This window comes from Bombus bifarius, unplaced genomic scaffold (assembly GCF_011952205.1).
Source record: "Bombus bifarius isolate JDL3187 unplaced genomic scaffold, Bbif_JDL3187 scf7180000008206, whole genome shotgun sequence".
Taxonomy (NCBI): domain Eukaryota; kingdom Metazoa; phylum Arthropoda; class Insecta; order Hymenoptera; family Apidae; genus Bombus; species Bombus bifarius.
Genome location: NW_022884510.1, coordinates 1,233,373 through 1,260,847, shown reverse-complemented (window position 1 = coordinate 1,260,847; position 27,475 = coordinate 1,233,373). Strand labels below are relative to the sequence as shown.

The following is a 27,475-nucleotide window of genomic DNA, read 5'->3' as shown; positions in this document are numbered from 1 at the left end:
TTTTCGTAATCCTAACAAAACATGTCTTGGTTAATAAAAGCATCTGTTCCCGATAATTTGGCGTAAAACAACAAATTAGAAAAAAAGAAGATCCACAAACTATTCCGCCAACAAAGGCATTAGAAAGTCCGGGATGGCAGTTTTTCGGCCAGATGTGTTTATCGTTAGGTGATTACCGGGACCGAATTCGTACCTAAACCTAACGAAGACAAAAGACCCCGTAGCCCATTCCCTGGCAATTGTTTGCCATTGTCGGTGGCCCATTTTCAAAGTCACTGGCGACAGCATGGAGATTAGCACAGCTCGCTAAGGTGGCGAAAGCTTTCACGATGGAACTCGACCGTGTCAAAAAGCGCGAGGGAAGTGGAGAAATAAAGAGAGAGTTGTAGGTTGTGCGTTCTGGTGTTTGCTGAGTCGGTAACCTTTGGGCTTGGCACCACCAAGGCCGGACTTTTCAACGTCGTAAATCTCGTTTCGAATACCCTTTTCCTGGGACGTGTCTACCTGCGGTTCTATTAGCAGATTTTTTATTAGCAGAACGTGGAATGAAACGTTACACGGAATTCTAGGATTCGTTTTCATGGCCGCTTCTGTTAACGCGCTTCGACGACGAGATACGATCGAACGTTGGACTATCCTATCCTTCTCTTTCTCTGTTTCTTTTTTTTTTTTTTTGGAAATAATGGTAACGTGTTTTTGTCTTTTTCTAGTTGTGTTTTCGATGTTTCGAAAGAAGGTTCCTCGCCGGTTCGTCGAGAATCGGCTACTTCGTATGCCGTTCGTGTTACTCGGAATGGCTGAGAAGATGTGTGTTTGGAATTTAAGGAGCAATGTAAGGGAGTTTTATGTGCACGGTGGATGTTATGCAGGTGGATGTGGATGCAATGGGAATAAGGTTAATGCACGTGAGTGAGTGTCGAGAAATTTACTGTTTACACTTGACGATGCGCGCGAGTGCAATCAGATTTTTTTATTCTAATTCTTTCGCCGAAACACGGCAAGGGAGTAGTTGCAGTTGCTCTCGAAAGTATTCCGACGCTTGTACGATCCTTCTACGAATGTATTACACGGGGAACGTTTTAAAATTTCGTTGGCGTCGTACCGAAACGCTCGACATCCATTAGTAGCCGTTACTTTACGTTCGATAATTAGAAGAAGAACTTGCGAAATTATTTGAACGTTTACAGGATCCTTTCACGAGTACGTTATACGGAATTGAAGCTCAGTTAGTAAATATCATTTTTAATAATTATAAGACACTGATAAGTTCGATAATGGACATGTTTTTTTGCAGAATACAAATTCTCCATGTATACGCCGAGCATGATCGCGGCGGCGAGCGTCGCAGCGGCCCTCCACGGTCTCGATTGGACAGGGAAAAGCGGTTACGGGCTGGCCGGCCTCCTCGACGAGTTAACTCGCATCACGGCTATCGAACAGGTTTGTCCTCGTGTTGATATTATTTCACGACGCCCGAGAGAAACTTCGGATAGCACTGTCAACGAGTAGATATAATCGCAGCTTGATTTGCACCTGGTTTATCCGAAATGTCGGAAATAAACGTTGCGTGACAGCTTCTGTGTGTCTGCTTCTGTGTGAGATTTATCAGATATTTTTAATTAACAAAGTTCAATCGCAAAGAGATCCATCGAAATAGCGGAATCGAAGGAGCTTTCGTCAGATTCGATTTACGATTTAAGGAAAACGTTTAAGTGAAAAAAAAAAGAACAAATTAAATTTAAAACAAAGATCTCGAACATTGCAAATGGTTCGTTCTCGTTAACATATGGAGCACCTATCGGTGAAGTTTCACGCATGGATGAACGTCGAAATTATTCGATGTTTCGTCTTTCGTCGAACTGCGTTACAAATATAAAAGACAAACGTTTAAAAAACCACGTGGAGAGGTTGGTTTTCGCTTTGGTTCGAATCTGGACGGTTGGAGATTATGAATGAACAGAGGGGCAGGTGGCCAACATAGTTCTTGGTATACGTTCCTTCCTGCTTCTAAACACATGTGGTCGTCGAAAATATTGCGCTTACAGGACGTAGACCCCATGCCGAGCCATTCACGCGTGCACTTTATTTGCACTCGGCGCATTATGAATGTATAGTCTGCGCGTGTTTCGAATCGTCTTTTCCCTTTCCCGTCACGCTGTGACTTTTTTCCCCGTAAACATGTGCCCGACACCTGCTACACTCCGCTCATCAGCACGTTTTTGCGCGACGTCTTGGCTGGATTCGCGAACCATCTCTCAAACTGCTTCTTGGAACTTTCTCTTGTCGATCAAAATTACACGCTAGCTCGATTAATTAATCGAATTATCTTACGCGTTCCTGTTCCTTCGGCCGTGCAACGAAATTCCCTAACGATTCATAAATCGATCGCCTTCTTTCTAATTTCTAACAAGAATCGTAACAAGTATTACGTTCTGTAACTTATAATCATTATATTCCGCAAAATCTATCAATCTCGATTCCCAGGATAACCTGTCCGACCCGCTACGTTTCTCGGAATGCCCCTGATTGAAATATTAGAGCCGTATCTAAGAAGCCAATTATAAGACCGATCGATGTTTTCCTCTTCTTTCAGGACTACCTGCAAGGTTGCCTGGAGCAAATCGAAGAGATGGTATCTGAAGCGGTGGGTGCCGACGGTACCGGCGGGAACGGCCATCAGGTGACCGGATCATCTCTTTCGGGCACGTCGCAGAGGCCTCTGGGGGACGAGATAACCAGCCAGGAGAAGATCCTGGAACACGAGAAGGCGGGCACGCCGACCGATGTGAGGGACGTCCATTTTTGAGAGACGCCGCTGAGGGAAACTCTGGCCAGGGTGACTCTCTGCTGAGCCTAGAGGCCGAGGAGCGAGCGATGCCCAGCAGCGACGACGACAACGACAACGACGCTGAGGGACCCACGGCCACGAAGAGAATCAAGAGGGACGAGGCAAAGTTCGAGCTGAAGAACGCGCGAGAAAATTCTTGAAACGCAAAGAGCATACAACGCGCACAGGCGCGTGCGAAAGACACATAGATATATAAAATACGTTGTGTTTGCTCGACCGAATCGTCGTTTGGTTTCCCTTCGTCACCACTGTGAACGGAATCGTCTTCGAAGAAAGAGAGACAGATCTCGAAACGTGTTCGATATTTTAGTGTTCTGTACGGATTCTGTAGATTCATCGCGAAGATTCGTAAACCCAAACGCGGGACATCGAAGGACTAGGGACGTTTTTCTTTTCTTTTTTAAACAACCACTTCCCTTCGAACGCACGTTCGATTGTTCGCTGATCGTTGAGCGACTTGCGAGCGAAGGAGCGCTATCTTTCGTGGGCTCGACTGGCGGTGAGAGCACGTGATCGATGGAAAAACACGAAACAGTTTTAGTCGATCTATCTAGATAAAGCTATCGAATATACGTTATAGTTTTTACTCGGAGATCGAGCAACGATCAATGCCGAGGCGTTGTCCCAAAACGAATCGTAATTCCGCGTGCACAATTTATATATATATATATATACACATATATATATAAAATATATATATGTATGCATGTGTGTGTGTGCTCGCGTGTGTGTATGTATGTGTGTATACATATATGCGTATGTATATGCAGAGGGTCGGATAGCGAGCGCGAGGGTCCAAGGTCTCGATGGGCCCCCTTTGTTATTTAGTTGTACGCGTTTTTATTCGCGAATATCCGTGTGCATCCGATCGTTCAAGGCATCGGAATTGGTTTTGTTCTCAATTCATTGACAGAGACTACGTGTCGTCTCGTATCATGATCTAGAGTTTTCCGAGACTTTTTTCTTTTATTATTATAATACTTTTTTATTTTATTTTTTCTTTTGGGATTGAACGCCCTCTATTGGCGTTGCAGCATGGAACGTAGATCGATCGAAGATGCGGAACTTGAAAAAGTCTGAACTGTTTTTTATACTTCCGTTCGAGACAATGATTCGATAATTTAGCCCTTTGAAAGTTAGATTTCATTTTGCAGAAAGATGTTCGTTGGTGCAAGGAAAGGTAGCAAGTAAGAGTAAATCGTTTGACTAGGAATGTAAGTCGAATGTGAAATATTTGAGCGTCGTTTATTTAAGTATCGAATGTTATACAAAATAGAAGGAATCGCGAGACACGAGCGTGTACTCCATTCTCGCTTCGTTGTCTCTCCATTCCCCCCCCCCCCTCCCCGCCCGAAACATTCACGTAATTATCATGCGATGTTCTTTCTGCATACGATATTGAAACGTTCGGCAACTTTCACGATAATGTCAGCTTTCGATCGGATTCGCTTCGCGTTAATTCGAGGCTGGAAAAGAAGAAAAGAAACTGATCTGCGAAAGGTTAATAACAGATCGACGAGTATCGGAGGAAAAAGGAACAAAAGTAAACTGCGTGTAATTTAAAACTCAACGGTTAAATCTTGTTAAAAGAAGAAAGAGACAAATGTATCGTTAAAAGAGAGACACTGAGATTACTCGAACGTGAGAAATAAAACGAATAAAAAGAATAAAACATGCGATTCTAGTAGCATCTTCGAGAGAGACCCGAAAAGTAGCAAGAGATACGAAACGCTTCGACGATAATTTCGATGATGGTCGAAGGAGAACAGAGACCAGAAGTAGAATTAGAAAAAAGGAGACCGGAAGGCGTGCCGTTGAGGGAAGGCTATGCAATACGCTTTGTGCATCTATTTCGCAATAGAATTGTACACTTAACTTTTAGTAGCCGGACGACGAAGCTATCGCGCCAATTTCGTGTATCGTTTAGAAAATTAGAGAAAACCGTTAAAGAAAGAACAACAAAATGCGGACCGATTCTTTTCTATAAGGCTAGAAAGAAGAGGAAAGAAAAGCAAAAGAGGGGAGAGAAGAAATACAGAAAACAAGGAATAAAAAGTTCATATAGTCAAATCCAGTCATGTAGTGTTTTGTACATAGGTATACATACGAGAAAAGTTATATATATATGTACACATTATATATACACGAGGTGTGTGCTTGCGCGCGAATGAAGAGAGATAGTATGATACGAGAGAAAGGAGGAGGAGTACGAAGAAAGGGAAAACGTTGATCGCGCGTGCGAGTTTATTACAGCGAGATGTCGAATGGAATAGGGAAGCGTTTTAGAGTAGTAGATAGAAAAAGGAAAATATAGTTCCCTTTTGTTTTTTTGTATTTACGTTTACAATAATTGTTAATCCAAATGTGTTTTTTCCTTCCGGGAGCTGCGGCACAACCCGTCGCTTATTCCACTCGGTTCCTAAGATCGGTTGTGCCACGCCCGATGTGCATTTGTGAACGCTCGATGATGCGCGGTGTGTGGATGTGTGGGTTATACGTGCGTGTACATGCGTGTGTGCCGAATTTTTCGTAAGCAGAAAAGAAAGAAAAAAAAAAAGGAAAAAATGGGGAAGAAAAGCTTCAACGGCGTAACCAGAGGGTTTCGAAATTCCAAAAAAGATTTATAAATAACTTTTTACCGTCGAATCTGCTGGTATATGCATTTCAGATTACATCTTTTTAACTCTTTTTGATATATTAATATGTAAATACATATTATTATGCATATCATAAAGCTGATTTACGATGGCTTCTTGTAGCATGTATCGTATAACTATCACGCGCGATGCTATTCGTTCTATTAAAGAAAACATCGCAGAAATGACAAAATAGCGAATTAGTATGGAATTTCTACTGTCTGTGCACCAGACAGGCTAAAATAATTTCTGCTGATCCTTGAGTTTCTTTTTTTTTTTTTTAAAGAACTTGATAAAAGGATGACTTTGATAGTTAAACCGAGTCAGTCTAACATTTGCACGCTCGAAACCAGCACTCTGCATTTGGCTATTCTTCTCCCAAAACCGCGATTGTAAATATGTAGGAAAGCTATACGAGGCGTACTATTAAAAGTTAACACAGTAGTCCGTGTAAGATAGAGTGTCGAGTAACGTGGCAGTGCGATAGAATCGAGAAAGAGAAATTGGACGAGGAGTTTAAATACGAGTAGAATCGGACGTTTAAACGTTGTCTAATAATTGAACTATTTTGGTGCTGTGATTTTTATTCTGTGGGTTTGCTAGATGTGCATGGAACCGCTGAATGAGATTTTATAGAAATTTCATTTATATATTATAGCGAATGTCTTTTTCGTGTTCGTTCGAGAAACAGGCATTTGGAAGAAAGATTCAAAGTACAAAATCAGAAGATGTAACACGTCTCAATTACTAATTAGGACAAGGTAGTCTAAATAAGAATTTGAATACTCGAAAACAATGAAATTTGATATCCGTGTATTTTATAAAGTCATCGATTGTTATTCGAAATGCGTAAAATTCTTAAAATTAGAACGATTAAAGGGAAATTTTCGAATTTAGGTCTTTGTACATAAATCACCCCTTTCCAAATTTGTAACTCCAAACCACAAAAAGAAAAAAAAAAGGAACAAAAGAAAGAAAAAGAAATACCAAAAAGAAAGATTCTCATCGCACAGATCCACAGCACCAGAAGTGTTGAACCTCAACTACTATCGTTCATCCAACGTATTTAACGTTATTATACGCATAAACTCCCTTTTAGAAGACAAAATATAAACGTTTAATCAATCTATCCTCCTTAATCTACGCTGTATGTACGTATAATTAGATTGCCAAGTAGTTGAAGCAGAATATTATCCGACGCAAAACCAAAACGATAAAAATAGAGAAAATAATATAAATCCCAATGTCTAATGTCGTGAAAATGGAAACAGCTCAAACGACAGTAGTTGAGGCTAGCGTCCAATGTTCATCGAAAAAGAAACAAAAAGGAAATAGTAAAAAGATAAATAATCTACGAACCCATTAGTACTTAAAATGCGTCGAGTAGAGTAAAGGAGAGAAAAAGAGGGGGAGACCGGAGTTCGGGGAACGCGAGTTCCTCTTCTTCCCTCGAACTTGAAAAATGAACGAAACGAACCTATCCTACGAAGAGAATAAAAAGAGGAACTTGCTAAGAGGAGAACAGGGCGGGAAGAGGTACACGCGTTTCGTCCGCTCTCAATGAAAATCAATCTGCGCATTCCGACTAAGAAGTAAGAAAACGATAAAGAAAAAAAAAAAAAAAACAGAACGCAAGAAAATGGCAGAAATAGCCCAGTGCCACAGAACGAAACCTAGTTAGTAACATACTCTTCAAGTAACCAAATCCTAGTACAACGTAGAGAGAGATCGAATAATATAAAAGAGAAGAAAGAAAGAAAAAGCAAATGATATGCAGTCTGGTGTACGCATGGCTGACCTTTTTCATACTTGTACTACTAGCGTACGATAATGCGTTCTCTGTGCACGCACTTCTAATATATACATGTATCTGTATATATATCGTATACTATGTATCGTATATATACAAATAAATGTATATACGTATATGTACATATATATTTGTATATTTTAAACACGTATCATTGTGTACCTTGGAAGAATGGGATCATTGTCGAGAGACGGGGGAGGGACGCATCGGAGCTACATCGGGCAATTGTAAACCGAAAATGACGGTGCCTTGATGCAGGGTCCCAGATTTTCTTGTACGTTCGATCGAAATTCGAGGTTTGAAGAAATACTTCTTCAAAGTTTGCCTCTTTTTTTCGCCAATCGTCCATTCGAAATTTATTATATTATATTAGCTAGAAGTTAAAGTTCTTCGAGGAAATTTATAAATTTCGAAGGAATTCCGGAGGAAAACTAAGAACGTTACTTTGTTTAAATCCGTTTGCTAGAAACGTATAGAATCGTATTTAATTGTGGAATTTATCGTGGTGGTTCTTTTATGGACCTTTATTTTATTAATAGTATATTGGCTATATGCGTAGTAGGACATTACATATGTTTACATAGTCGTCTTCTAATTTGTCTTTTATTTCCTTTTTCGATTTGGGATCCGTGAAAATAGTTATTCGCATCGATTTTAAACGATCTTTTGTGAAGAAACTTTCTGTTTCGTTTTAAAGGTCCCTGTATGTGTACGTGGCATTTAGATTGATTTATTAAAGTTCTTATAATATCGAATTTATTTACGTTAATTTTTCGAGATTCGTGTCTCTTGGTGTTTTACCATTATATTAGTTTTTTGATATAAATCTGCATCGACATTTATTTGCTTCATTTACACAATATTCTTCGTTATTTTGTTACATAATAACACTATGTATCGTGTAATTACGAATGGACGAATCCTAAAAAAGGGCAAATTATTAACAGTATAGATATAAGCATGTATAAAAATACGTAGTAAAATAATTTCCAAAAGCGAAGAAGAAAACCCGAAACGATGGTGAAGTAGTTGCACTTGTCATAAAATAGAACTGTTCGGAGATCTGTGATCCTAGGTTGCGAGCCTGTTCCTAAATCGCGTCTCGTTCCAGTCGAACAACCCCGTTATTCCGCCCCTGTTTTAGCTTAGTAAGAACACGACGAGCTTGCGACACTCTTTTCCTTCTTTAATATCACCGAACGAAAAATAATCTAGCGCCACGGAAATTCTTTAATTTGTTTCCTTCTTCCACGAATAATCGTGGAACACGCGAGAATCCGATTATGTTCTTTTCTTTTTTTTCCTTCGTTCGATGCGAGTACAGAGTTTCGCTTCATTCAACGTCACGTGATTACGCTTCCTCTCAGCAATCCTAATCTTAGCCACGCTCCGCGTATATCAATAGACACGTTCGAAGCTCGTACCAAGAAGAGATTGAAGCTCAATTTTCCTCTTTAACGAGGATTCACTGCCAGATTCAACGGACGAAAATAATAGTGCACGCGCTCAATGACGAACTCGCATCGATCGCTATACATACTATTACATATGTTGTTTTCTCATTTCGTAGATTTCGTCGGTTGTTTTCCCCGATTTTTTCGTTCGCAGTAAAGCAACGCAATAGACATACCACTGATATACCTCAGACACCGCATACACCGCTCGAAACAGCATGTGTAGCTTTTTTTTTTTTTAAATCTCACTCACGGCGAAAGAGTGTGCAGAAGAATGAAAACAAAGAGTTATGAAAAATCAAGATGGATGTAACAATCACACTTATGCGTTACTTTTTAAACCTAGCACGTAAAAAATATGATTTTTAATCGATAGGTGCGCGATTGGTTGTACCAGGCGAAAGTGAAAGCTTCGGTACGACAAACTTTGTACATATCCCACAGTGCGTAGTGTGACGCACACTCGAATGGAAAATAAAGTATTAATATTTTATACAGTCGTAAGACATGTCTTATTTATTGCTCGCTTCTTACTATCTTTACGTCGAGATGAAAAGATATTCTTTGGACGTCTTAGCACAGTTTGTACTAAGTAATAAACGAAAATATTCTAAAAATATATATTGTTTTAGAGCTGACGAATTCAAACTTTTAATATAATTCTATCATTCCATCATAAGAGCGCTACTGTCGTACGATTTAAAATAGTTATATTCCCTAGTTGCGATATTATGTTACTGCTTAAATAGTAGTTGAAAAGAAAAGTTAATAAACAATTCATTAATGAATTTTGTTATGAATTTGAAGAACAATAAAGCATGGAAGTTGAATAAACTTTATGGCTCACCGATGATAAACAAAAACAATGTCTAAATGCTTTCATTCATCGCTGTTCTCATCAATTGATCGCGGAATGCATTTCGCGTACAATTACCCAGACCTGTAACATAAACACTATTATGTTTACGTGCAAAGATCGTAAACAAAGATGTAAACAATATTGGTAACATGCGGCACTTATCCTCGTCGGTGTATTGATATTGGAGAGTCAAGTTGGTACATGGTTATCAACAAATCTTATTGGTGGGCTGGTATCGGGCCATATTATTTACAAAACGAGTCCCTCTAACTGCGTCAGCAGTTCTTTATATAAGTAGAATCAGCTATTGTCTATTTAGTATTTCAAGATGATTCGGTAAATGAACTCGTAATAACGAAGTGACATTAGTTAAAACTATTGCAGAAAAGGAAATCGGTATCAGCAATTTTTACGAATCGTTTTGCAAAATTTTCAGCAAATCGATAATCGCTAGTGTGATAAACTTTTATCATTCCCATATTCTCATCGTTCATACAACGAAACAAATCAAGAATGACACGAAATGTTATAACATATTATTACAGTGTGAAATATTATCAAAAGTTTCTCCTTTTGTCAAGGTAAACTATGGAACGTTAAGTTGTATTTCTTCGTTCAAGAATTATCATAACTAAAAAATTATCTTTCTAGTTCCTTTCCCAGTCTTAATTGTACCATTTTGTTATTTATATAACATGACGCACATGCGCTTGTGTTTGTGCTTTAATGTATAAAGTTAAATTAATAATAGTTGCACTTGTCCAATGAGTTTGCTTCGCAAAAATTCGTCATCTAATTTAAGCAATTACCAAATCATTTTGCATCATATTTTCTAGTGTGTACAACTTACTCGCTAAAGTTAATTATTTTTATCATTTTATGAACAATCGTACGTAACATGAAAACATGTTGATTGATTACTTATTTATAATTATACTTACTTAGTATATTTATTAATTATTTATATTGTTAATTGTTGCTCTCGCGATAAATACATAAATGTTTAATTCTTTGTACTTACAGACAGTTGACAGATAGTGCTACGGGTAAAGGTTATAGTGGAAGTGTTGATAAAAATAAATTATTAAATCGTTTACATACTTTGTGGAAAATGAAGATGTCCATGCAAAATCACTCGAAGATTTTATCGCAATTGAAAGATTATTTAAACAAAGCTGGTTATGATAAAAATTTGCAAATTATCTTCTCCAAATATTGGTTAGATTTTCTACAAAGAGTAACATATTCACAAATAAATACTTTGAAGAAGTTGTCAGCACTTGAATTTTCAAAACATATGAAGAATAATAATGATTTAGATACAAAACAAGGCGACATTAGTAAAATAGAAAAAGAGAAGGTAATACTGAATGTTCCAGAAGAAGAGACGTTAACTACCAGCTCTGTTCGATGTAAAAAGGTAAGTAATATATTTTGGATAATATGCGACATACTCAAAGATCTTATTTTCCTTATATTCTACGATTCTTTTAGCAAATTCATGAAGATAATATACAAGAGAGTAAACTTCAAAACAAAGCAGTATCACAAATTATTTCTGAGTTTCTTGGTGCACTGATATTTAATTCTGTACAAAGTAAAACAGCCAGATTAGTTGTACCACCAAAGTGGAAAGTAAATATTCACAAAGATATACCAAAACACAGTATTGCGTCTAGAACAAATCATGTCTTGAATAGTATAATAACTGCTGAATCAACTGCTTCACGTTGGAGAAGGATCGAAGATTTATTAGCACACATTGATCAATATCCAGAAGCTAGACATTATGCGATTAAAGGAGGAGCGATAAGAGTATTGCTTAAAACTAGACGAAAGGTTAAAGATGAACAAACAAAAGGTATACGATGATTTAAAGACATTATCTTGTTAACTATACGAGGAAGAGTATCCTGAATGCTTTTAAACTTCACAGCATCTATTAGAGAAGCATTAGCAGTATTGGGTTATACTGAACCCTTGCCTGGCAGAGGTATTAGGATTCTTTCCATTGATGGTGGGGGTGTGCGTGGAGTATTAGTTATAGAAATGTTAAAAAAACTTGAGCAATTGACAGGCAAGAAAACTCATGAACTGTTTGATTACATATGTGGTGTGAGTACAGGAGCTATTCTTGCTGCTGCTTTAGGTATGTATATAGTATGCTTGTTTGATTACAATAATCATCAACATCTATTTTTAAAATTTAATGTTATTTACCATTTGTCATTTTACATATAGTTTACTAATAATATTGTCTACAGGTGGACATAAACGAAAATCATTGTTTCAAATATCTGAATTATACAAGGAACTAAGTACTAAAGTGTTTACTCAAAGTGCAATAAAAGGTACGAGTAATTTGGTATGGAGCCATGGATATTATGATACAGCGCTCTGGGAAAAATTACTGCAAGAGAATATAGGAGACAAAGTTCTTATAAAAACAGTTCATGATCCTGCTGGTCCAAAAGTATGTGTGTTATTTCTTATTTATAAACAAAATATTGCATTACTTTATTGAGAATTGTTGAAAGTAAAAAATCTTCCATCTATGATACAATAGCTATTTTTTTTTAGTTTTCAGCTATATCTGCCGTTGTAAACCAAGAACGTGTAATGGCCTATGTATTCAGAAATTATACTTTACCTCATAAAGTCGAAAGTTTATATCTAGGATCTCATAAACATAGATTGTGGGAAGCTATTAGAGCATCTGCAGCAGCGCCTAGTTATTTTGAAGAATTTAAATGTGGTGGATACCTTCATCAGGATGGAGGTACATATCAATGTATTTCATAATCATTGAAGATTTCAAACCTAACCCTAACCCTAACCCTAACCATATAAAACAAGACTGACAGTGAAGTGTTCAAATACTCTAATTTTATGCAGGTATACTGGTAAACAATCCATGTGCAGTCGCATTACATGAAGCTAAAGAATTATGGCCAAATAATCCAATTCATTGTGTAGTTTCATTCGGAACTGGTCGCACGCCAAATCAAATTTGTGACAACAGCAAAGCGACAGAAATAGCGATTTCAAGTTGGAAAGACAAGTTTTATAAAATTTTGGATAGCGCGACAGATACCGAAGGTATTAATTTGCATAATAACTTCTAACATATTTATTTTACTATTTGAATTGAACATATACTTACACGTCAATAACGTTTAATATACCGTGTAGCTGTGCATATTATGTTGAACGATCTGCTGCCGGAAAACGTTTACTTCCGATTCAATCCATATTTAACGGAGATGTTGTCGATGGTAGAAATACGTCCTGAGAAAATCAATCAACTAGAACAAGATGCAAGAATGTATATACGTAGAAATGAAGAAAAGTTTCAAAAAGCTGCTGAAGTTTTATTACAGAAGAGAAAACTCCAACAAAAAATCATGGATTGGATTACATTACAAAGAAAAGTTTCAGGTCTATGAATTATTCTATCTCATAATTTATTCAAGCATTTCATAACTTATAAAGATATGTACATGTTACGTAAATACTAAGTACGAGTTTTATATTAATCGGGCTTACAGACTTGCAGCGTATCTATATTTTATGAGAAAAGTTTGTTTGAAACAAACTAGTAACTAGATATGTGATGTAATTATTATTAATTCTAACATTTATTTAAAGCGTTAATATAACGAAACAAATATATTACATTTATTTATATTTGTTTTTGTAAATATTATATTGAAAATAATTTTGTGTAAAAAGTAACGATTTAGTTAACATATCAATGAACATGTACATACATGTGACCTCTGAGACATATGCACACATATTCACATGCATCAATAAAAGATGGTCATTAAATGACAAAGTACAAAGCATCATAAATAAATATATAATATTTATTTTAGCAGGACTGTTTACTATTGTACTTAGTGTAATTATATATTAATACACCAGTGACTTTTTTATTTTAATATTGTATTTCATAAATGATAACATTATTTTACTGTTTAGTATACATATATTTTAGCATACGTGCGCTTGTTTAGAGAATTGAAGCATTAAATAACTGTAAATAACAAAGTGATATATAATATAAAATATTATAAACCGCTGTGCCGCTAGTCCTAATGCTAGTCTGTGTTTTTTCACATAAGTAGTGAATATATTAATATGAAAATATATCTGTATAAAATAGAAAATGATCATGCGTATAAAATGTTTTATAATGTTTAAATGTTACTTGTTTCAAAGAACACTTTAAAGTATTACAATTCAGCTTTAACTAAGCCATTGTCAACTTCGTTAAAAAAATGTTATGTACTATAAAGATATTAAAATAACTAAATATATTTAATATTATTACGTTTCTCATTTATCGTTTTTGAAGACCATATGTTATTAAATTGAACTTTAAAGAAAGAAGGAAAAGAAATAGCGCAAGAGAAATATGTATATTTGGCGCTAGTGTCGTTCTCACACTACGAACCTGTCTCTTTTCACTTTAGACTTCCGCTTTCAAGCACGCGTGGAAGAACTCTCGTAGGTTTGTTATAAATTTATTATATCTAAATCATCTTCTATGTAAATGACATAACTATGTTATTATATTATTTTTTACAATTGAGTAAAAATACTTTGTATTAATTTCTCGTAGTCTTTTTTCCCAATTCATGACAGAATATAATCCTATTTTCAAAGAAACTCTTAACCTCAAAGGTTGTTTATGACATTTTATGTTGTAACTGATTAAAGCTATTATTTTTCTAGATTGATTAACAGAGAAAAATGGCAAAATCCAAGAATCATACCAATCATAATCAAAGTAAGTGTAAATAATTATGAAGCATGAAAAGTGAAATTCATTTATCTTAAAATGTAAAATAGGAAATGTAACATTACCTGGTTCTTTCTGGTTTGTAGATCGTAAAGCTCATCGTAATGGTATCAAAAAACCAAAACGTTACAGGCATGAATCTACGCTTGGTGTAAGATTTAAATTTATTAAATAATAATAATAGTTTTTTCTTTTTTAATCATAAACAGAATCTCTAATTGCTTGTTATGTTATCAAGAAATTCCTCTTGTGATTTTAAGATTTGTTTTATCGGTAACATCGTTTATATTAATCAAAATATAACTTCATGACATTTGACATTTTTTTAGATGGATTTAAAATTCTTGAGAAACCAACGCTTTGCGAAGAAGCACAATTTAAAACCCAAAGAACAATTGAAGAGGGCAGAGAAACGTAAGGCTCTTCGTGAAGCTAAAAAATAACTTTCCTGTATATATATATGATTTTATTGTAATAAAAAAAATTTAAAAACTATTAAACAAACATATTTTATAATTCTCTGACTCGTAACTAATATACAGATAGATCCTAAATTCTATATAGTTGCGTGCGTCATTTAAAGCTTAAAGAACACAACGATTCCATCAGTCAATCTCCCAAGCTCTTCAATTAATACACTCCATTAATAAGAAGTTCCCCACTGTCTTTTTATATAATTCAAGCGAGCATTATACTCGTAGAGATTGCACCTTTTTGAAAATGTCCATTTGAATTTAACCTTTTGCACTCAAAGATTTTTTGCTATTGTTCTTTTTTTTTCGGATGTGCACTTTGATTTTGTGTTATACTTCCTAGAATTTAAATAAGTTTATCTATAAGTATGTTAATTTCTCATTTCGTATCAGTAGTTAGAAGTATTTGGGTGTTTAATAGAAGAAATCAGAAACATATTTGTTGTGTCAATAAGCATTGTGCATTTGTAATAAATATATGTAAGTTTATTTATATAAAGTAATAAATTTTGATATTTTGAACGAACAATTATGCGATCTTTTAATATTCAAATTTATACTTAAGTGAAGTAGTGCGATTTCAATATGGCGACTGACAATATTCCCGATGATCGTGAAATAAGCCATAAAGGAACATTCAAACCACAAATAATTTTATTATTCAGTGGTAAAAGAAAATCTGGGAAAGATTATATTACAAATGCTTTGCACGAAAGGTGATTAGCTTCTAGTCATAATAAAATAACTCAGAACAATATGATTGTGATAATAATAATAATATGTTAATTTAACATGTTGAATGATCTATTTGTTAATAGAATTGGACATGATAAGAGTGAAATTATAAGACTGTCTGGACCAATTAAGTTTCACTGGGCTAAATCTCTTGGTCTGGATATCGATCAACTTTTAGGAGATGGAAAATACAAAGAAAATTATCGCCTTGAAATGGCAAAATGGGGAGAAAACATCAGGAACAAAGATTATGGCTATTTTTGTCGTGCAGCTCTAGAAATGTATAACGGTACGAAATGATTTTATATTAAAAATTAATATTTTATACAATATCATATGCCAATTTGTTTTAGCATATAGCAAACCTATATGGATAGTAAGTGATACAAGAAGAAAAACTGATATACAATGGTTTATGGAAAATTTTAAAAATATATGTAAAATAATTCGCATTGAATCAGATGATTCAATTAGAAACAAACGTGGCTGGATGTTTACCCCAGGTAGGTAACAAAAATTAATTGTTGAACGAAACAATGGAAGTTTGATTATGATTATATTTGCATGTACTTACATTATTAACTATAAAGTATACTTTACAGGTATTGATGATTCAGAAACTGAATGTAATTTGGATGATGTAGATATATGGGATTTGAAAGTGATAAATAATAATGAGAGCATAGAATATATATTAGAGCAAATATTAAAACTAATTAATTAGTGAACCATATCACAAATGTATAAATTAACATTATGTACACATACATATATATATATGTATGTATGTATATACACTTGTAAAAAATGAATCTTTTTAAGTGATTTACAAAAAATAAAAGAGCAATACAAATTAATTGTATTCTTAGACGAGTTTGAAAATTAAATTGTAATTAAATAAATGTTGTTACGAATGGATATTCGAAATATTATTTATTATTAAGCTTGTTAAATATTATATATTTGATTCTCAAATTTTGCGGATCATGTTCGCGTAATTTTGTAAACATGTTTTTATACGACCGTGGTATAGGAATGTCCAGAAAGGAGGTTAGATGGCATCATAGAGCGAATCAATTGAAAAAGAGAATGGAATGGTATGAAGTATAAATGAACTCGATTGAGGTAGTTTATGTTAACATTTGAAGTGTGATTATATACGATGATTGTGTGTGTACTTTGCGATTACAAAGTTTTATTATAAAAGAGAATATTGAAATTTCCTTTTGTATGATTAATTCCTGAAATGGTGGATCATTCAATACCATCCGACATACTCGACGATTTAAGCAGGTTAATTTTTACACTTAATTCTCAAAAAACATTTTTTTCATACCATTATTTAACTTCGTTCACATTGTTTCATCCTGTATTGAAAGTATTTTGGGATTTTGATATTTTCAGTCGATTTATTATCAACGTACCTGAAGAAGAGAGGAAAGATTTAGTTCGAATATGTTTTCAAATCGAATTAGCTCATTGGTTTTATTTGGATTTTTATTGTACAGATGAAAATCCAAAGTTGAGACCATGTAGCATGAGAGAATTTGCCACGCATATTTTTTTTCATATACCGTTTCTAAAACCTCATGTAGCTAACATAGATAGTATTCTTGAACAATGGCGTGATTATAAACAAAATGTTCCAACCTTTGGAGCGATTGTATTGAACGAAGATTTAACTAAAGTGTTACTTGTTCAAAGTTATTGGGCAAAAAGTAGTTGGAGTTTTCCTAAAGGCAAAGTTAATGAGGATGAAGATCCATCTCGTTGTGCTGTTCGAGAAGTTTTGGAAGAAACTGGTTTTGATATTTCAAATTTAATAGATGAAAATGAATACATTGAATCGGTAATAAATGAGCAATTGGTAAGATTGTACATAATATGTGGTGTACAAAAAGATACGAAATTTCAACCAAAAACAAGGAAAGAAATAAAAAATGTAGAATGGTTCTCTCTTGCTGATTTACCTAATAACAAGAAAGATATGACCCCAAAAGTAAAAACAGGAGTTGGTCCAAATGCATTTTTCATGGTTATTCCTTTTGTAAGGTAATAAATTATTTCAAAAGCCTAAAAGATAAAAGTTATTTTGACATGATGTATACATTATTATCTACTATCCTTTATATCATGATGTCATGTCCTTGTTCATATATACAACATTGTTAAAAAAGCAATTAGTTTAGATGTTAGAAAAGAATAAAAAGTATAATGAAGATGTGCTTCAAAAATTCTATTTTGCTATTATAATTTTTAAATAGGAGAATGAGACGTTGGATACAAGAGAAACATTTACGTGAGAAAAATGCAAACACTATACGAAGACACAGACACAAATCTCTGGGTGACGTTGACACTGTTCCAAAGAATAAACGGCAATTACTTCCTCATTCTGTTCAGGTAATTGAACTATCTGTTGCTTAATCGCCTATTTCTGTTAATGTCTTTGAAAATAATTTTAATGTAACTGTAAATTATTTCTAGAACGATATTCCGAGCTTCAAAGACGTTAAAAACTTTCGACAATGTAATACTTCACCAGCAAGGAATCGACGTAGCGTACATGATTGTAAAAATGTAAAAACAGCAGCGATCAAACGTAATCTTTTCGGGGATCAGAATGAAGATGAAACGTCAGCCATACTCGCCAAACAATTAACCGACAGTCCACAAAATCAACAATCATATTCATTTTTAATGGATCCAGCTATCCAGTCTGTAAAATGCAATGAATTTAGTTATAAAGCTCAAGCTAAAGTTCTAACTATGGAATCGAAAGGTTTGGTGCTTAATACTGTAATTAGCGCTAGTTGTAAGCTTAAGAGATTGTGTAATATAATGAAGAATTTTATTGATTTACAGATCAAATATCCAGAGAATTTCGGAATGCAGAATTCCCCGATGGAAATTTAAAATCTTTATTATTTGGCAAAGCAGCAAATAAATTGCAAGCAGATTTAAAAACTATACCTTCTCCGTTTGTGCTAATGAATCACGACGCATCGCGTTTCTTCCCAATAGATCATGTAAAAGCCCAAAACCACTCTATGGAATATTATTCAATGACTTGGGCAAACTTTAAATTTGACAAACAAGCAATACTTGATTGTTTATAAAATTATTTTAAAATGATTTTAGAAGACATAGTCATACTCAGCAGGGTTATATCGCGATGGTTGTACATTTTTTGTGCATACATTTTTAGAATATTTATATAAGTTTAAATGATGATAGAGTGTACAAAGATTTATAATTAAATATGATTTTAAACATTTGTTTGAGATCACAAATGTTTCTCAGCATATTGGTTTTGGTGTTCAAACGATCTTGTCAGATATTATAACAGAGTACAAGGTATATACATCACTAGTTTTTAGTTATTAGATATTTAAGGACTTTTTTTGTTATTATATATCCAGCCTACTACTATAATGAAATGCAACAGAATATTAAATAAAAGTACGATAAAAGTACGCTTAGATATGTGATGAAATCAACGAAATAATATACATATACATGTGTTTACTTTCACTTGATAGGTACTTATTTTTTATGTAATAAAATATCTTGTATATTTCGCTTTAATTTAAATTAGTAAATTATGAAACTATCTCTGAAAGATGAACAGAGGGTATTTAATTTCTTTTATTTTATAACTAGATTGTTTCACCATAGTTGAGTATTTATATGTACACGTGTTGAACGCATGTTTAATAAGAGAGATATCTAAATCAAACTTAAAAACTATTCTTATATAAATAAAATAAAATCTACGTTTAAAACGGATATATATTTATCATACTTTCTTCAAAGATATAAAAAAGGCTAAAAGAAATATCATAACAGGGATAACAAAATACATCGTTTTTTTCACAAGGACAGTGCTTGTACCTTCTATACTTCTTATAATCTCATTATTTAATGCAAACACCGTTTTACTTTCTTCAATAAGTTTATTTTTTGTATCTTCGTCCAACGTTTCTGCGATATTATTCATAGTATCGCGCATATTTCGTTTAAGTTCATAAATGTTACTGTTTCCAAAGTCTGTAATATTGTTAACAATCGTTCGAGATCCTCTAAATGGCCAAATTTTTTGCATAACCTGTCTTTTTTTACGCAAAATAATCCCACCACTTAGAAGGCCCATGTACAGATGATAAATGTATGCAATCAGTAAAATGGGTTCCGTATTTTCGATTTCTTTTAAATGGTTCAAATATTTGGTAACACTATCCCTGGAAAAGATATTAAATATACACCAAATTTTAGATCGAGGATCTATCGATTTTGTCAATGATTCACGAATGCCTTTAAATATTTTCAGCGACCGATAGTAAATTAATTACATATTAATCTTTTTTGAAAGTACGTATGTACGTAGAAATATAAAAATAGTACAAAAGAATTTACCTAGGACTGTAATTTTTTGTCCATTCTTTCCCCAAATAAAATTCAAGATCATGTTCAAACGCCTCGGTACGACGAAGTTCGTCCTGTAAAAGTGATCCTACTTTTGTATGTTTGCACCTGATCATAGCAAGTTCCAAATATCGAAAAATTTCATAGAAAACCAGAAGACCATCAGCCCATACAGAATCCTCAAGAATACCTATTTAAAATCAGTGATATTTGTCATTTTTAATTTGATATCATTTGATTTTAAGTTTTATGTAATCTATCATTAGTTTATTGCACAATGATCTTAGAATAAATATTCATTGCATTGCTTAATAGAATTCATATAGGATTTATTGTTATATTATATTATATTACATGTCATTTCTATTAACCTATATGAAAAAATGAAGATTTAAATTTCACTGATACGTTAATTAAAAAGATTGTGCTTTACCAAACGCTAATTTTGCATTTACTAATGCGTCACTAATTGAATGAATTTCTCTAGTGGCTTTCTGCATTTTTTTACAAAATGTCTCTTTATCTTTGCTTGTCATTTTCGTGAGATCTATATGACTTTGTCACGGTACAGGAAAATGGATACAAATCTATCGTGCCATTTTATTCTTAATTCGTTCGTATTTAAGACGCTGTACAATTATAATATTATTAAATAATTAAAAACACTATTTCACGTCTAACATTTACACAACACACGAACAGTACGACTAGTGTACAATCATATGATTGCACTAGCTGAAACTTACGGTCAAGCACAAGATGGCACTGTGTTCGTCGAAAAAGAAGAGGAAAACGCTATAGAACTATTAATCATTTGATATATTGATTACTTAGAAAAGATTGTTCAAAATTTTAAGTCCCTGTAGAATATTTTTCAATCGTTGGTAACATGAAAAAGATTTATGACAATTTCCAAATGCACAATATATTTAATTTTTGTCTCTGTAATAAATCATTTGAAATTGATTGAGGAGATGTATGTTTTTCTTTCTTTTTGTTTAATTCGTTTAATTGTATTTGCTTTGGTAATTTTTAATTTCCCGTGTTTGCTCTATTTCGTTTGTTAACTGTTCAGCACAGGTAACATTATATTATCATCATCGTGGAGATTATGAAAGAGAAATTTATTTCAATAAAATGCAGGTATTCAGTATTTTACAATCGTTTTTTCATGTTTGTGCCTTTCTCCTAGTTCATTATGTATATCTGGTAAATTATTGGGATGTTTATACTTTTATTATATGTTATATGCTTCAGTGTTGCTAAACGGAACATTTATGGAAAGGAAAGGAAAACGTAAAACGGGAGAAGAATGAGAATATTAGTATGTAGTTTTTATAGAAGTAGTAACTTATCTCTATATGAAAGACAATAAATTTGTCAAATAGGAAATGAAACAAGTGGACGATTAAAAATGTTATGATGGCACAAGCGTACTGTTTGCAGTAGTTGGCAGTTTTCTCTGCAGATACGTGGATTTTCTATGGCATTGGTATACGCTCTGTGTATATTGTAAGTGGCTGCGGTATTCGGCTAGTCAGATCGATGAGACGCCGTCGTCGTGGCGCCTCGTGAACGCCCTGCCCTGCTGTCTTGGCTAAACTTGCGCTTTTGGGATCACTTATCTTTCTCATATATTTTTATATAATATTGACAGACATTGCTAAACAATGATAATTACCTTTTGTAAACCGTCCAACACTTTTGGATAACGAGAACGAAGCCAGTTATGTAATTCTGCTAATTACTAGTCGTTAATCTTCAATCAGCATATGAAAAATGTAATTATAATTGTATCGGAGAGTATAAAGAAAGCGTCGTAATATCTTAATGGCAGTAAGTTGGCACCTTTGTTTGATTTAAGCAGAACGCAAGAAGTAGGAAGTTAAAGTAGGAATCTATTAATGTTTCTTATGCAGACGATACAAGAGGTAGACGTGCTTTATCGCAGGAGAAAAATTTGAAATCTTTAAAAGGAGGCCATCGACGTTATAGCTGCTGAATATACCGCGTTACAGACTGTAATGTAGAAGATGCCAAGTGTAAAATAATTCGAACGATGTAATAATGATGCTGATGCAAATGCTAAGGTACCTGCAATTAATAAGCACAAGCGCACGTATACATATCTTCGTATTACTGAACGGTTTCTGAACGGAGCAGATTAGTGGTTTAATACGCTTCGCCAGGTTTTTAGTCACGGACTCTTTAATTAGTATTTTAATTACCGTAGAATCGAGTAGAAATTTTACGTATGCATCTCAATACGCGATGGTACTTTCAAACGTACGTTCTTTACTTTTTCGTTATTCTGCCCCACTAAATTGCTCATTCTTTGATACATATGTTCAGATTGAATTGCATTTGTAGTCGAATATATCATTAAACACTTTCATTTAGAAAATTTTTTTAGATATTATGTTTGTTAAATACGAACGGTTTGAAGAGTGGAAGGTGAAATAATTTTAATTGATTTACATATATCTATGTCGTTAGAGTAGATATCGTAAATTGAATCGTATCTACGTTTCATGCGCGTCGAAACGTCACATGTGTCGTCGCGATGTCTCGCGTGTGAACGCATTTACCTACGTCACTGACATGGTGGGACGTAGAATAAGTGCGGAACGTAGGGCGCATCGTCATTACGACAAGAGACAGTATCCGACTTGAAGAGATGCTATATTTTGGTTTCTGATATTCTCAACACGGTTAGTAAGGGATGCCGCTCAATACTAGCGCCGCGCACTATGGCCAGCACTGTAAAACTTCTGACTTGTACCCTGATCACGTTCGAATTCTATTCGAAATTATATTTTGACATGAAAATAGCATGAAAATTAGGGACAGTTAATGAGAAGAGAAAATAACAATGTTCTACTATTACTTTGAAATACTAAATATATCATATATAATTCTTCTTAATAACACATTGTGCAACTATTTTTTTTACAAATGGAATATACACGTTATATTTTATATTTATGTATAGGTGCATGTGTACGTGTGTATATATATATATATATATATATATATACTTTTTATAGTTATATATTCAGTAATGTGAGGAAACAAAGAATAGTAAGAAATTAATAGATAAATATTTCTTAACTAAAACCAGAACGAGAAAAATTTGAATAGATAGAAAGGATATAGATAATTATGAAATACTGATGTTTTTGAAAAAATTGGAAGAGAAATATACCATCAATCGGGTACGATATTTCATAGATACAGGGTTGAAGATTGTGAGATGCAATGCGGCAATCGAAGACGGCCAACGAATCGATATATCGACCGTGCGATCAACAAACATTTTAATTGATGACATTATTTCTTTTCTTTACGATCCTCCTCGTTTTAGTAGATTCAAAATTACTGAACAATAAATATAAATAATTATTCATCTGCAAACCAATAAAATTATAAATATTATCAAATAATTATATATGTTTCGATTATTAGGAAATTTACGAATTTTTAAAAGTTTGGCAACCAAATAAATTTAACTGACCAAATAACAGAGGTCACATCTGCAGTTGTAGCTATATGCATTCATATACGTATATGTCTGTAGCGGCTTCATTACGTAATTGATAATACAACTGCTCGTAAAATATTTCTTATTTTTAAAAATATATTTTTGGGGGCTTTATCTGAATGTTCAATCGAGCATTTTTCCATTTTATATCGAAACCATTATTTGTCCCATCCACGGAAGTCTGCTACTTTTTTCGATAAAAAATTAATAGAAAATGGAAATAAATGTACATATGTAGTGAAGGAATTTTAACTATTTTAAGCTCTATGTTTTGTTCGAAAAAGGAATCGAGAAAAAAGTTAGAGAAAGGTATTAGTGATATAGAATGGACGACGAAGTAAAGCGATAAGAATTACGGGAACAGATCCTCCCTGCAGTGCGACAAATAGTATACCTACATATGTGGCCCACTCATCAGACGTGACATGTTATAGTTATTTTGGCATCATTATATGTTTGTTTTAGAGAATAATAAGTATAAATTACGGTCATACATAGTAATTACATGCTGGTGAAGATGTGCCAATTTCACACATGCAGTATCTAGTTTAATTTGAATATCTTCTAACAAGAATAAAGGTCAATATTATGCCTAAACTTGCGTGAGACTTAAAGTGTGGTAACAATAATTTCCCACTGATAATTTGAGGAAGTAATATATTCAAAAACCTCAATACATGTCAACATTTTAAAGAATAAAATACGAACTCTGAATATTCATGGTACTTCTAATCATCGTTACTCATTTTAACAAGCGTTTCGACGTAATTATTGCCACGAACGTAAATAACGAATGAGAAACGGTTCCTTAATTTCCCACGGCATACCGGCCGGCGCAATGGCAGACATATGTATCGCGTGCTTCTTAGCCAGTCATTATTTTACCACGTAACATTTTCCCTTAAATAACCGCACCCGGTACTGCAGAGTATGACCAACGTTGACCTCCAAGTCTCGGTGATACTTTCCCAGTTTTCTCTGTTTTCCGGTGCCGGAGTCCTTTCCCTCGGTACCGGCATTTTCCGACGTCGTGCCGGCCGGCTTGCCGGTCGTGTCAGTCAGTCACACACATACAGATATACACATATGGCCACACACACGTGCAAACGTGTAACTAAAGTGGTACGATGTCGTACCCCTGGCTATTCGAGTATGTAATACAAAGTCTGTGCATGTATATAGCATGGTCCCCGTTATACACCTAAATGGGCCTACATTGCGACGTTTCCGATGCCGTGGAGATGTTGTGTCCGTGTGTATGTCGGTGAAAACCGAATGACTAGACGTTACGGGCAGTCTGAACTGCGCGAACCTAAAGCAACCGAGCCAGTGCGCATCGCTAGTGGGGATACCGGAACGATCCTTGGAGAGGGGGTGTCTTTGCATGGTAGCGGCAAAGGGTATCGCAGTCTGTTAGAGAGCCGGCAGCTCGCAACGCGAGAGTTGCTGCCGAGTCAATTCGAGTTTGAAATATCGTTTGATTGAAACAGACAGAGAGAAGAGACATTTCGTGAATTCGTAGTAAAGAAACTCGGAAACGACGGAATCGTTGTTAACCCCGTCCCTAGATAAAGAAGGGACAGGCATCATCTCGTATTCGTTCCGATCTACGTTTAGTGTCGCTGTGTCCTACAACGGTTCTCTCACGCCACCCTCTTTGCCACCGTATTCGCGAACTACTCGGTCTCCTGTCGCTCTCCATTTGCCCCTCTTTTGCTAACCTATCTCTCCCTTTCTCTTTTCTCTATCTCTTTCTTTCTATCTTTCTCTCTCTTTCTCTCTCTTTCTCTCTCTATATCTCTCGGTCTTTAAACGCAACATCGAATACGAAAGAAACGGAGAAATTAAAGCGTTCACACGAAGAAGTAGCCTGTTAAGATAACAGACTGTTTTCGATTGCTTCTCTGACGGATATTATTCACGTTGTTTTCTACGTGGAAAGAATACCGTTCCTGGATTGTACATATATCGAAAGATCGAACAATTAAAACTGGATAATCGTGTCACGTAACGAGGTAAGCTGGTAAAACATATTATTAGAAGATTCTCGGTGTGAGCGTTAATTAGTTGATAAACGAGAACGGTAGGGATTTGAATTTCACGAAACTTTTAATAACATTCTGGTGAACTATGTATAGATTTTATCGGCCGGCTAGGTGGATTGCGGGAGGGGTTGTTACTAAGGGGTAGACTGCAGTGCCGATACTCGCTTGTCCGGTTGACACTCTTATACCAATGTCGCGGTGTAAAGTGTTGTATATCGTGCGGGGAATGACAACATGACACGAGGTGTTTTATTTTTTTCTTTATTTTTTTCTACCAAATGTATTAATAACGACAAATGAAAAATGTTATCATTTTTATCACTACTCACCGGATTTTTAAGTCCAGTCCGTGATTTTCCGAATTTACAGCCTCTTATTATTTCTCGCTATTTTTCGATGAAATAGAATTTTTTTTTATTAAAATTCATCATTAAGAATAGGTGTTTAATGCCCTGTTTTGTAGTTAGCTAGCCCGAATTTGGATCAATGATCTAATGTTGTACGGAGAAGCTCGGATCCTGCGCATTCGGCGATAGGACATAGCCCTACCGCTTTTCAGGAAAAGGGTCGTGCAAATCCTGCGCAATACTTAACGCCAACACTGTCCGCATGAAATTGCGGTGTGACGACGCGGTGACCTTTTCATAAAATCTCTTCGAAATTTTGTTGCCTCGGTAAGATTTCGTTCTAAAATGTGCATTCACGTTTGCACGAATCTCGATGGATATCTCGATCGCATTTTTATTCTCTTTCTTCTCGCGTAGTGAAATAATTTGTGTTAAATGAAAAAAAATCTTTAAAGTGATCATACTTTGCGTGAAAACATTTTTATTAGCATGCTCATGTTTCGACTGTATATAATTGGGGATACAGGTAGAAGTAAAATCATCGTAAGAATCGAATATATAAAGAGGGACAAATTGCAACCTTGCAGTTACCTGGCAACGATCAATTTGACATTTTCTTTTTTTTTTTTCATTTAAAGCTTTTTACGTTTGTATATATATACATCGTATACGAAATGCACGTATGGTGTTAAACTGGCGATCATCAATCATCGTATAGCTGCCAAACATAAAAGTAGTATAACAGTAGTATGGGTCAGCTCTAGTATGATGTCATATATCGGATGTCATCATATCTGACAACTGTTAGCGAAAGCGACAGCCAATCGGTTTGTAGATAAATCGCGAATTATACATAGGAGATTTTATCCGGCTAACGTGTTTAATCGACAAACTTTCCTCGAAGAGACATTTAAGAGATAAAAACTATTCTTTATTCGGAACTAGCAATTGCAATTAGTAATGGCGAAGAATAAGCTTCCTTCTTACCTAATTTAGTTGGTTCGCCTCTGTTTCAGCAATGAGTACCACGGATCCTACTGGAGAGGGCGGAGGGGGAGGGGCAACGACTACGATATCACCAAACATTGAACAGAATGTATCTCCGATTATACCGGTGACCGGTAGTGCGGTGCAACCAGGCTCTCAACAACAGCATCCACCACCGTCACCACTAAGTGGTTGTTACCTTCTCGTTGTGCTTCCAGAGCCTCATACCACGCAGCATAAAGATCTCATCTTAAATCGTCTCGCAAAAGGTAAGTACAATTCGATTAAAGCGATAATCAATGTAATATAATACGATGTCCAATGAGAAATCGTCTTTAGGATTTATAACATCCAAATGCATGCCTGATAGCAATTTTAAAATCAGTTAACAAATAAAAATCGAAATACGCTCGGTTAAACGCTTCCGCGGCTTTAGATTCTTTTTTTTTTCTTCCTCTTTATTTTCGTTCTAATCTAGATAAGAATAGCGTCAATGTAGAATATTGTT

At 34.7% G+C, this 27,475-nt stretch overlaps 7 protein-coding genes across 9 annotated transcripts in view; 6 read left to right on the top strand and 1 right to left on the bottom strand.

The window, feature by feature from the left end:
- The window catches only part of LOC117210569 (G1/S-specific cyclin-D2), a 52,496-nt gene extending 43,244 nt beyond the window's left edge, over positions 1–9,252 (top strand). Inside the window, exons 4-5 of the mRNA XM_033453711.1 lie at positions 1,295–1,440; positions 2,594–9,252. Coding sequence (XP_033309602.1) covers positions 1,295–1,440; positions 2,594–2,806 — 359 coding nt within the window. The 3' untranslated portion in view covers positions 2,807–9,252. The remainder of the gene's footprint in view (positions 1–1,294; positions 1,441–2,593) is intronic.
- Positions 9,253–9,826: 574 nt separating this feature from the next.
- Positions 9,827–13,053, top strand: LOC117210525 (calcium-independent phospholipase A2-gamma-like). Its single transcript, XM_033453639.1, has 8 exons — positions 9,827–10,188; positions 10,631–11,027; positions 11,102–11,468; positions 11,544–11,756; positions 11,872–12,080; positions 12,188–12,386; positions 12,503–12,706; positions 12,800–13,053. Exons 1-8 carry the CDS (start codon positions 10,121–10,123, stop codon positions 13,051–13,053), a joined length of 1,911 nt encoding a protein of 636 aa, XP_033309530.1. The 5' UTR covers positions 9,827–10,120.
- LOC117210529 (60S ribosomal protein L29) lies at positions 12,907–14,900 on the top strand. Of its 3 annotated transcripts, none has more exons than XM_033453645.1 (4): positions 12,907–13,045; positions 14,348–14,402; positions 14,501–14,565; positions 14,744–14,900. In XM_033453645.1, exons 2-4 carry the CDS (start codon positions 14,366–14,368, stop codon positions 14,855–14,857), a joined length of 216 nt encoding a protein of 71 aa, XP_033309536.1. In that variant the 5' UTR covers positions 12,907–13,045; positions 14,348–14,365; the 3' UTR covers positions 14,858–14,900. The 3 variants fall into 3 exon arrangements, with proteins under 3 accessions (XP_033309536.1, XP_033309534.1, XP_033309535.1); XM_033453643.1 differs by lacking the exon at positions 12,907–13,045 and adding an exon at positions 14,022–14,123; XM_033453644.1 differs by lacking the exon at positions 12,907–13,045 and adding an exon at positions 14,039–14,119.
- Positions 14,901–15,219: 319 nt separating this feature from the next.
- LOC117210528 (phosphomevalonate kinase) lies at positions 15,220–16,451 on the top strand. The gene is made up of 5 exons (XM_033453642.1): positions 15,220–15,367; positions 15,453–15,603; positions 15,706–15,911; positions 15,976–16,125; positions 16,225–16,451. Exons 2-5 carry the CDS (start codon positions 15,473–15,475, stop codon positions 16,344–16,346), a joined length of 609 nt encoding a protein of 202 aa, XP_033309533.1. The 5' UTR covers positions 15,220–15,367; positions 15,453–15,472; the 3' UTR covers positions 16,347–16,451.
- Positions 16,452–16,668: 217 nt separating this feature from the next.
- LOC117210526 (m7GpppN-mRNA hydrolase) lies at positions 16,669–19,104 on the top strand. Its single transcript, XM_033453640.1, has 5 exons — positions 16,669–16,915; positions 17,027–17,674; positions 17,887–18,025; positions 18,110–18,404; positions 18,488–19,104. Exons 1-5 carry the CDS (start codon positions 16,869–16,871, stop codon positions 18,739–18,741), a joined length of 1,383 nt encoding a protein of 460 aa, XP_033309531.1. The 5' UTR covers positions 16,669–16,868; the 3' UTR covers positions 18,742–19,104.
- A 150-nt stretch (positions 19,105–19,254) lies between these two features.
- Positions 19,255–20,789, bottom strand: LOC117210527 (heme oxygenase). Its single transcript, XM_033453641.1, has 3 exons — positions 20,481–20,789; positions 20,039–20,237; positions 19,255–19,863 (listed from the first exon to the last, which is right to left on the bottom strand). Exons 1-3 carry the CDS (start codon positions 20,581–20,583, stop codon positions 19,422–19,424), a joined length of 744 nt encoding a protein of 247 aa, XP_033309532.1. The 5' UTR covers positions 20,584–20,789; the 3' UTR covers positions 19,255–19,421.
- Positions 20,790–24,989: 4,200 nt separating this feature from the next.
- LOC117210536 (microtubule-associated protein futsch) overlaps positions 24,990–27,475 on the top strand; it is a 35,483-nt gene continuing 32,997 nt past the window's right edge. Inside the window, exons 1-3 of the mRNA XM_033453652.1 lie at positions 24,990–25,603; positions 26,097–26,307; positions 26,997–27,236. Coding sequence (XP_033309543.1) covers positions 26,999–27,236 — 238 coding nt within the window. The 5' untranslated portion in view covers positions 24,990–25,603; positions 26,097–26,307; positions 26,997–26,998. The remainder of the gene's footprint in view (positions 25,604–26,096; positions 26,308–26,996; positions 27,237–27,475) is intronic.